General features: G+C 38.5%; 1 protein-coding gene across 2 annotated transcripts in view; it reads right to left on the reverse strand.

Moving 5' to 3' along the window:
- Positions 1-10,284, reverse strand: part of PPP1CB (protein phosphatase 1 catalytic subunit beta) — a 31,791-nt gene extending 21,507 nt beyond the window's left edge. Inside the window, exons 1-2 of one of the 2 annotated variants that reach the window (XM_039887503.1) lie at positions 10,072-10,284; positions 9,698-9,837 (exon numbers count right to left, since the gene is read on the reverse strand). In XM_039887503.1, coding sequence (XP_039743437.1) covers positions 9,698-9,749 — 52 coding nt within the window. In that variant the 5' untranslated portion in view covers positions 9,750-9,837; positions 10,072-10,284. The other variant, XM_039887502.1, reaches the window with a different exon arrangement.
- Positions 10,285-10,773: the final 489 nt, after the last annotated feature.

The raw sequence follows: 10,773 nt of genomic DNA on the forward strand, positions 1-10,773 counted from the left end.
ATAATCCTGTTTATATCAGAAATGGGGGAAAACACTAAGGCCTGAGGGTCAAATTTAGCCCAAAGTTGCTTTTGTGTAACTTGTAAGTTAAGAGTAATTTTTTCATTTTTTAAATGGTTGGGGGGTAAAACAGAAGAGCATTTTGTGACACATAAAAATTTTATGAAATTCAAACTTCAGTGTCTGTAAATAAAATTTTCGTGCAACAATCAATTTTATTCGTTTATGTGTTATCTACAGGCACCTTCACGATATAATGGCAGAGTGCAGTACTTGCAATAAAGACCACATGGGGCACTCTCATCATTTCACACTGCTTTTCAGGGTACTACAAACTGCAGAAATGCAGTTATCATTCAAGTTTCTTGAGTGTCATGCTTATTGTTGTACTGCAACATTTTATTTTATTACCAGTGCATATTCATCATGTCAAAGCAACAAAAGTGGAATGTTAATGCCAAGATTTTTAGACATAGTGGAGAGTGGATTCTGTTACTGAATTACATGGGTAGGCACTATATTTATGGCATTATAGATATGTTCACATTACCAGAGTAAGCACTCATTACAATGCTGCCAATTCACAGGAAAGCAATAGTCAAGAAAATTTTTTAAAATTTAAATGGAATCTCATCACAGTAGAATTTCTTCACAAGAATAAAAATAAGGCTGCAACCAAATTAAGTTTCCAACTGGTTCACACGCGTCAGCAAGTGAGGAAAGCCATTTACTAACGGTGAGTTAATTAAATCGTGTTTGATTGAAAAAGCCAAAGAAATACGTCCCAAAACAATAAACTTGATTAAGACTATTAGCCTTTCTGTAAAAACAAGTCATTATGAGTTGCAGAAATTGGGAGCAACGTCAACGATCAGTCAAAAAAAAACAAAACAAATAATTCTGAGTGGTCTTCCTACGCTCTTGATGAGTTCACAGGTATTAATAATACTTAGTTGTTGCTTTTCAAGGAGTCACTAATGAATTTGAAGTGAGTAAAGAGTTTGCCTGGAACAACTGCAGGCAAGAATATTTTCAAAGAAGCTGAGGAAAAGAACCTGATGATGATAAAGACTTGGAGCAGAAAAAGACTTAGCCAGGCAATTTTACAAAGCTTGTGAAAATTTAAGGTGTTTAAAATATATGGAGAAATTTACTCGGGAAAATAATTTAATCTATTATGTATTATTGAACCAAATAGTGGTGAACTTCACTAGCTCGCACGAACTTAACCACTGTCAGTTCCATGAATATTTGTCAGAACCTGAATACCCTGACTTGTCCTACTACCAGCAGTTCGATGGCTTAGTAGTAATAAAGGTTTGTGATTTTTTTTTTTTTGAGTTCAAGGCCAATTTATAAAACTCATAATACTGAAATTTTATTATGAGTTTTATAAATCAGATTTTACTGCAAAGCTGATAGCTTCTTAACGATTCAACCTAAAATTAAAAAGCAAAAAAATACTTTTAATGAAACGTATGCTGTGGTTAAGTAATTTTGACAACTAATGTTGCTTGAATCACAAGCAAATGTCAAGTTACTTTATTCACTTCTGGTGCTGACAAAAGTTAAAACAAGTGAGATCTTTATTCCCTCACAGATTTGCATCAAATATGTTTTCTAAGCTCAAGTCTTAGTTCTAACAGCATTCTTCAGATTGCAATTGTTAGTGCAAAATCTATAAAAATCCATTTAATTGTGCAGATGAAAAGCTTCCACCTAACCCTCTCTTGGAATTGATTAATTTGCAATGTAATGACATGCTAAAAGGCAAAAACTAAGGAAAGACTAAAAGAATTCTATAAATGCCTTTCAAGTGATGAGTAAAATCACTTAACTAAAATCATATGCTTGTAGATAGATATTTGTATTTGGCAGTACTTGCATTAAAAGACAACTTCCAAGATGAAATATGTAAAATCTCATTACAGATTAGCATAAACAGATGAATCGATTTTGATGATACAGAACACTAACTAAACCTCAATTAAGGAAAATCTCTTTCCCACAAAGAATTCCCCTCTTCTGATGATTACAAAATTATACTGAATATTTCAATTTTCATATTCCTGTAAAAACTTTTTCAATGAAAGTTTGTCTTAAATTACAAATGGTGTGTTATATGTGTCTGTGTTGTGTGTACATGAAATTTTGTCTTTCAATAACCATCTATTTTCTTTAGTACATTATTAATAATTGCCTTCTCTAAAACGCAAAGGATGCCAAGAAAAATTAATTCCACTATCAAGTCTGCCCCATGAAACCTTAGTAACCTTCATGAACTTTTATTATTTTAATTACTTGACCCCATCCCACCTCTCAAAAAAATTCACTCAAGGTTCTGCACTAATCGATAGCAAAGTTAATTTAAATCCAGGTTTCCTAAATATCCTAAATTTCAACATTCTTAGTACACAGGTCTACCTTAAGTTACAAAAAAGAAAAAAAGTATAAATTTTACAATTGACTAAAATGTGGAATCTTAGTTTAAAGTGAATTAGGTGGCCGCCATAATTTCAATTTACGTCTGCCTGATAGGAATAATTAATGCGGTTTCAGAACCTATAGGTAGCCTTCAGGAGCTCTGTATTAATACCCAAAAAACATCTCTAATATTGTGTATGTACATGAACATGCTTATTTTTCTGAGAAGGCCCATGGCTTTCATGAATTCTCAAATGGGTCTGTGAATCATTTTTAAAAAATCATTCCAGGCACACTGACAATGAGAAAAGAGGAAAAGAAGAAAAGTAACAGATATAGGGGAGGGCTAGACAATTCAGGAATAGAGGAAAGAATACCCTAGCCTTATGGTTCTTCAAAGTGGGATCCTTTCTCACGTGTTGACATCTGCATGGTGCAAAAGCAATGGCTTGTAGAAATGCTGCCACCCTAGCAGAAACCAAGTCAGTGGTGCCTAACTGTACTAGTAGTCATCAGTGTTGTTCATTGCCATGCACTTACACTCAAACACTAAAAAGTCCTCTTTCACTTAAGAATGTCCTTGATGAAACAGCAAAAACAATCAATTACATATCCACCAGTGAGCATATATCTTTCTAATATTCTGTATGATGAAAATGGAAAGTACCCATAAAGCATTTCTGCTGCATACCAAAGTACATTTGTCTTCAAGAGAAGCAGTCATGTGACTGTTTTAGTTCCAAGCTGAACTAGCCACTTTTTATTACAGGACATCTTTTTTTACTGGAAAGCACAACTGACAAATTATGGTTATTCACACTTAGATATTTAACAGATTAAAGTGTGTGTCATTTCAAAGAAAACAACTCACAGTGTTGCTAATGACAAGTTTCAAGCTTTCAAGTGAAAATTAAAATTCTGGAAACCTTGTATCCAGCACCATGAATCTGACAGCTTCTCCGTACTTAATGACTCCTCTAATCTCTTGTTGCAATAATATGACTTTTTTTTGATATTGTATAAAATGTGTAAACATTTGAACATCTGCATAACTCAACTCAACCAGCATTTTCTAAATGACCTATGTATAAAGTCATGTGTAATATCCATTTAAAGTACAAGATAGATCAATGGATTTTAATGTAAAAGAACAAAAAAATTTATTGATATTTTAGATGCCACATAACAACTGTTAAATGATCACTTGTCAATTTTTGGCATAGTATTAAAGAATATCCACAATTACCTAAAAAGCAATTAAAATATTCCTTCATTCTCCAGGTAGATTTTCTTTATATGCTTCAACCAAAACAATGTATCAGAGAAGCAGCAAAGCAGATATGAGAATTCAGCAGTCGTCTATAAAACTTTAAAGAGATATGTTTATCACTTTTTTTGGGTTTTAGAAAACAAACACTATGCTACAATGTAATGTATTACGATTATTTTAAACACATTAAAGAATATTTTTAAACTGTTTTAATTTCTAACACAGTACTGTTAACTCACATAAATAAAAGCTCTTGTCTTTAATTCTTTTTACGAGTATAAAGTGGTTCCAAGACTCAAAAATTTCGAGATTCATTGCTCTAGTCTCCAGCAGGTAAAATTGGGAAGGGAGAATCCTGAGGACAGTGATTTTCCAGAAGGCAATGTATACCTTCAGAATTCACTTTGCTACACATGTAAACAGAGCACAGGCAGAATAAAGGACAACTGCCACTGTCCTTTTACAACTTTTTCTACTGCATGACAAGTACTCAACTGAGACCAGAGACTGAATTCTTCCAACAAACTAGGAAAGGACTGGCTACTAGTTATTTATTCTTATTAACCTACAGAATTAGTTTCTGTACTTTTAATAGTCTACCCCTAATTCTGGAATAAAGACTTTATTTCCATTAAGCATTTTCATTTTATCTAACAGATGGAAAGTCTCTGCTATATATTTCAGAGAATGAGGTGTAAAAAAGTTACATTTTACCTACTAATAACCAAGACTTCAAAGGTAATCTAATTCAATCTTAGGGGAAGGTGTACAAGACAAGAAAGAAGAGTTGTGACCTTGATCTCTTTCTCCTATCTTCTCTGACCCTCTATTTTGCTAGGAAGAATAAGACTTGAAATGGCTATTTACAGCTGCCGAAGGAGCAGTGACTGCTGCCTGAGGGTGTAAATTTGTATCTATGCAAAATTAAATCTCAGAAGATTGGATTGAGAATCCCTATCCTCTCCCACCACACCACTGCTAAGCCTAGTGACATTTATAAACCATTTCTCCTCTTATCCTTCCATCCCAAAACTTCCAGGATAACATTTGTTTCAGGAACTCTTAATGACACTTTAGTTATTATCTCTCAATATCCTGACCTTCTTATGCATCTACTTTATTTTACCTGTTAAAGTTGTTTGAGATGCCTGCTATTGGAATGGATCCTCTGTTAAACAATAAATATAGAGAATAAGATAGCAGAGAAAAAAACCTACTAGATACAATTTACTGTTTTCCTCACTAATCCTAAATCTTAATATAATCCTGTCTCTAGACTCAAATGTAAATAGATTTCTAAATCCCGATGAATCCTAATCTTAGATCTAAATATTTACCAGAAAAGCTCCGGATATGCATTTAAATAACAAAATAGAAACACTTGTGGGTTACTTCAAACTGATAGTTTCCCCCACCTGCTGGAACTCATTAATGGGAAAACAAACCTATCGCTGAGTCAGTTAAAAATGTACCACCTTTATGCCTCCTCTAGCTTCTGAAGCAAGAGGAGAGAGAAAATATCTGTCTGATGATCGCCTCTACTCCCCAACTTACTTTCTAACAGGCCTGCCTTGGGATCTACACACTTTCCCGGCAGACTGTGAGGTTGCCAGGAGCAACTAGCACTTCCTTCAAACTGCTGAACTTTTAGACTGTTGGGTCATAATTAAACAATTTAATCAGAAAAAAGATTTTAATCAGTCTGGCAGTTCCTCAAAAGGTTAAATGTAGAATTACCATACAACCCAGCAATTCCCCCGCTAGCTATATTCCCAAGGGAACTGAAAATATGCCTGCACAAAAACTTGTAAATGAATGTTCACAGCAGTACTAGTCACGATAGCCAAAAAGGGGAAACAACTCAAATGATGAATGGATAAATATTTATACAATGAAATATTATTCAGCCACAAAAGGAATGAAATATTAACACATGCTACAACATGGATAAACTTTAAAAATATTAAAAGAAACCAATCAGAAGGGAACACATGTTGTATGATTTCATTTATAGGAAATGTCCATAATAGGCAAAATACACAGAGACAGAAAATAAATTAGTGGTTGCCTAGTGCTGGGCAGGGGGATGGGTGAATAAAAAAAGGGAGTGTTGGCTAAATAGGAACAGGGTAGTTTGTGTTTGAGGGTGGTGAAAACATTCTAAAGTTGACTGTGCTGATGGTTGTACAGCTGTGAATATATAAAAATCACTGAACTGTACCCTTCAAGTAGGGGAACTGCATGGTATGTGAATTGTATTGGAATAAAACTTATTTAAAAAGGGGAGTTTCATTAACCTATTTTGTTTTTCAAATCAATTCTTTTTAAACTTCAAAAGGACACACCAGAGGAAAACTTCCTTTTTGCTTAGTCTGTCAACCTAAGTACATTTTAAGAGTACATGATCCACAAGAAAGGGGAGATGTACACTAAATGATCACAGCAGTTCCACAAATTCAGACATCTGACAAGTTGAGATAAAGTGAAAAATGGACTAAAAAACAAAACAAGAACACAAACGTCCCAAAATTTTCATAAAGCCATTAGTGGGCCAAAAATATAAATGCAATCATATTCTGCCATTGGAAGTATATACAGTGCTAATATTCTACAATTCATGCTATAATATTCAAATATTCGACCTTAGCTTTATAGCAAAGTAAAAGAAAAAAACTAAGAATAAACTTTTCTATAACTCAGCAAATAGCTTTTGAGTTATTTCTGAAGATATTTCAGTGACAAGGAAAAATGTTCACAATGTTATACTTGCAAAATTAATCCATCAAGCTATATAAATTATATTCTAATTGTGTAAAATATATAAACAAAAATATATCAAAATTTCAACGAGTTACCTCTGGATTGTGGAATTATGGGGGGAACTGTGTTTATTTTTTTCCACTTATACTTGTTTCACAAATTTTCTATAAGAATGCTTATGTTTATAATCAGAAAAAAAGCAAATCCCAGTTTTACACATGATAAACATACATGATATAATCAAATATGATATATAATAGGCATGTTATTAACAACCGGTACAGCCCCTTCGAAGTGGGAGGCAGTTTTCCATACTTATCCTCATTCCAAAAACATCAGATTCTACTCATCTCATTTCACCTCCTCCAAAATAAACTCAACATTTATACTTTGAATAAAGTTCCAGGCAATTTCTGTTGTACTCCCTCCCACTGCCATCCTAACTCCTTCTGGACCTACTGCTATCAAAGTAAAAAGCTCTTACTGGATCTTCCAGGATACCATAGGAACTAGCTTCGATTTAAACAGTCAAGAGTACTATGATAATCCACACTACAGGGTATAAGAGTGGCAGACACCTTTGGCTTACAGCTCTTAAGTAAAACTTAACCTAAGAAAGTATGCTGAAGGAATATGTACTATCCAAACAAGCCAGTATACTGTTTGGCATTAAATAGAATTTTTAAAAATGTTCTAGGCACTTTGTAAATATGGCATCAATGATATACCCACCTAAAAAAGAAAAACATAAAGCAAACTTCATAAAATGTAGTTACTAAAAGTGTTATAATTGGCAATATGATAAAAAAAAATCAAGAATATTCTGGAACGCCAACATTTCAAAATGAGATCAAGTATTGCTAATTCCTCCCACCCCAATGTAGAGAAATTGTGACCAATTTTAACTTGTATGTTCATTTAATACTAAAAAGAAAAAAAAATCTAACTCTAGCCATTCTGCTAGGCAGCTTTTACAAAACACCAACACTTGATGTTGAGTTAAATTTAACTAGCATGTAACATCATTGAAAATGAAGGCAGAGAGAAAAATTTTTATTTGAAGACTAAAAATAATTACTTATTAGAAAATCCAAACCTGTTTTTGATGTCTTTTAATAGGTGTATGTTTTGGAAGGGGAAAGGAGAGGAAGAGCCTGGAGAATTTAAGAATCCCAGGGAGGCACTGTCAAACTAAATATATTTCCCAAGATTAAGAAGTAATGAAACTCTACTGATGGGAGTATGTTGAACATATATGAACAGACAGGAGGCTAAAAAGCCCCAAAATCACTTGTTTGTACTGGAAGCTCCTTGAGTGAAGAGACTGTCTCTTATCATCGGATTCTTGGTGACTGGCACAAAGCAGGTCAATAAATGTTTGCTAATTTAAAAGGGGAAAAGGTCTAGACTAGAATTCTCACCAATAAAAGTAAAAATCACCATTCAAAACCAGAACCAAACATTTGAATTCACAAAAACAAATGGAATCACTCACTTATCCTATTTTTTACACCACGTCTTTTTACCAATAACCTTGAATAATCCATGAGTGAAGATTCTTAAGTATCTATAATCATAAAAAGGTGCATTTGACTCAAAAGGTTTCAAATCAAACACTTTAAAGTCTACTGTTTTATGCTGTATATAGTAAATAAATATATAAATATAAGGAAGATAAAAAAGAAGTTGAGATACAAACATCAGATTTTAAAATATTTGTTTACAAGCTAAGTTTAAAATGTATAAAAACGGTGGTAAACCTAAACTTCCCCCAAAGTTAACAAGATACTAAAATTTTTAGATAGCTATATTTCCCTCTTAGAACACAGAATTACAAAATACAAATTTTTTTTTTTTTCCCCAAAACAAATGTCTCTAAGGCCCAACAAGATGTTCACATCTGTTAAAAGTCCAAAGTCTTAAGCAGTGAACACTGACTGCAGGCACCAGGGGGCCTCCAAGGAATAATTTGGTAGTAAAGGAAAAGGTAAATAAGAGTTCCTGGTAAAATTTTGCTTTTTTATTCAGTCTTATGACGGCTGCAAGGCTTTTTCACATCTGGAGCAAAGATACTGTAGTTACACAACGGGTACACAGAACTGATGTGATATCGACACTGGATTAAAAAAAAAAAAAAGGAACTAGCGCTCCCCCATCCCCCCAAACTCTCTTCGATGATTTTCCAAAGGTAAGTACATACTGCTTCACTGTATCAAACAATTACCTTCAGGTAATTCGAAAGCAAACAGTGCATATGCAATCTTTGGACTGTTTCTAGCAGAAAGGACTCTAAATTTTGCTGAAAGGCTTTTCCCCCTACACACTCACAAGGCAATTCGTGATGATGCAACTTTTAGGGTAAAGGGATTCACTAAGAGACTGCGATTAACTATGAATAATATCTTCGCCTCTCCATCTCCTCCCTTTTCCTCAACCCCCCAGCCCAACATAAAACTCTTCAATAACAACATAAGGGTCCGGAAACTTCAAAAGCTGCTAAGACTTTTAAAACACAGGAGAGGCTTTACAATAGGCCTTTTCTAACTTTCACCAGAAATTAAATCCTGTTCAAACCTGTTAAATTCTCAAACCCGAAAGCCAACCCCTTCAGCAAGCGTATCTACATATTCCATATTTCTTGAGTGCGTTTTCGACTAGATCAAAGACTCTTTACTCTTCTTTAAGCAAAATAATAAATGGGAGGTACTTGACTCCCGCTGTTATCCTCTCCCGAGAGTTCGTTCTACGGCATCGTATAAAAATGCAGAACGGATCAAGCAATCGTCTCAAGAAGGTTTTTATAAATTGCACTCCCCGAACGAGAATCGGAGGCAGCCAAGGGCAATGCACAAAGAGAACAGAGAAGAAATGCACGTTCCATGGACATACAATGCACAGGAGCACGCATCCCGGCACCCTCCTTGGGAAGGGTCACCCAGCAGCCCTGGGGCCGTCCGCACCCTCCACCGGCGCGTCGCCGTGCCAGTCCCCGAAGTTCCGCGGGGACACTGCTGGCCGTGCCCCGCCAGGCCGACGCAGAGACAGCCCCTGTCGCCCTGCCTCCCCCGGGTCGTGTTCTCGGAGGCTGCTCCCCCCCGGCCAACGGGCCTCTCCGTCCCCTCCGCCGCGGCCGCCTCGGGGCGGGAAGCGGGGACCCTCCGGGTTTCGGCGGCGGAGGGAGGGGAATGAGGACTCAGGGAGGAGCCCCCCCACCCCGCCGTGTCGCCCGGGCCCCGCACTCACCCTCCAGCAGTCGGGTGATGAGACTGTCCACGTTCAGCTCCCCGTCCGCCATCTTGTCGGCACCAGACGCTCCTTCCCGGCAGCGGGAACAAGGGCTTCTCGGCGGCGGAGGCTGCGGCGACGGCTCGGCGCTCCCTCACCTACACGTCACGCGGCGGTTCGGCCCGGGTTCCAGCGCCCCCTTTTCCCTGGGACCCTCCCCCCACCCCCTCCCCTGCAAGTGGCGGAGCGCGCGCGCTCGGAGGCACACGCGATAAATAAATAAATAAACAGGCGAGCGGAGCCCCCACGAACAGGGCCGCGTCAGACTCGGCCGCCGCCGCCACCTCCTCCTCCGCCTCCGCCTCGGCACCGCCCAACGCCGCAAAACTCACCAGCGCCGCCGACAGCCCCACCCGCAGCGCCACTCGCTCCGCACAGCCCGGCCGCGCCCCCGCGCCACGCAGCCCCCGCGCAGGCGCACGGCGCGCTGCCTCGCGGCCGCCCCTCGCCGGCCCGGCCTTCGCGCAACCGCACTGGACGCGCTTCTCCCGCCGCCGCCGCAGCAGCCTTCGCGCAGGTGCGTCGCCGTCTCTGGCCACTTCCCCTGCGCGCCATCGCCCGGGCAGCGCAGGCGCCCCGAAGGCGCCCGGGGTTGGCTGCGCCGAAGGAGCTCCCATTACGCAGAGCGAGCGTAGGCAGCGCTGACCTTCCCGCTTGCCAGCTGCTCGGGCTCCGGCGCTCCGCAGACAGAGCGGTGCCCCTCCCGCCTCGCTTGTCTTTTCTTGGCTTCATTCCCTGGTTTTGCAAGTAATGCTTCTTTCTGTGAACCGGGAAACGCGGACTGCATTGCCCATGTTCGAAACTGGGGTTTGTGTGTTTGGAAGCAAGAAGGGGTTGCTCTGCTGGAAAACTGTGACATCGTTAATAAAGGGTTTCATAGGCTATCTTTCCACGAGACTAGTTGCCCAAGCGTTCCTGGATGACAAGTTACAGCGGACCCCAGATCAGCAACAATAATGTTTTACATGGGTACTGCTCTCTCCTTTCTGTATAACGCTTTCACCTATCTTATATTTCCATCCGCTCTGTGGATC

The sequence above is a fragment of the Pteropus medius genome, unplaced genomic scaffold, assembly GCF_902729225.1.
Source record: "Pteropus medius unplaced genomic scaffold, Ma_sr-lr_union100, whole genome shotgun sequence".
Lineage (NCBI taxonomy): Eukaryota > Metazoa > Chordata > Mammalia > Chiroptera > Pteropodidae > Pteropus > Pteropus medius.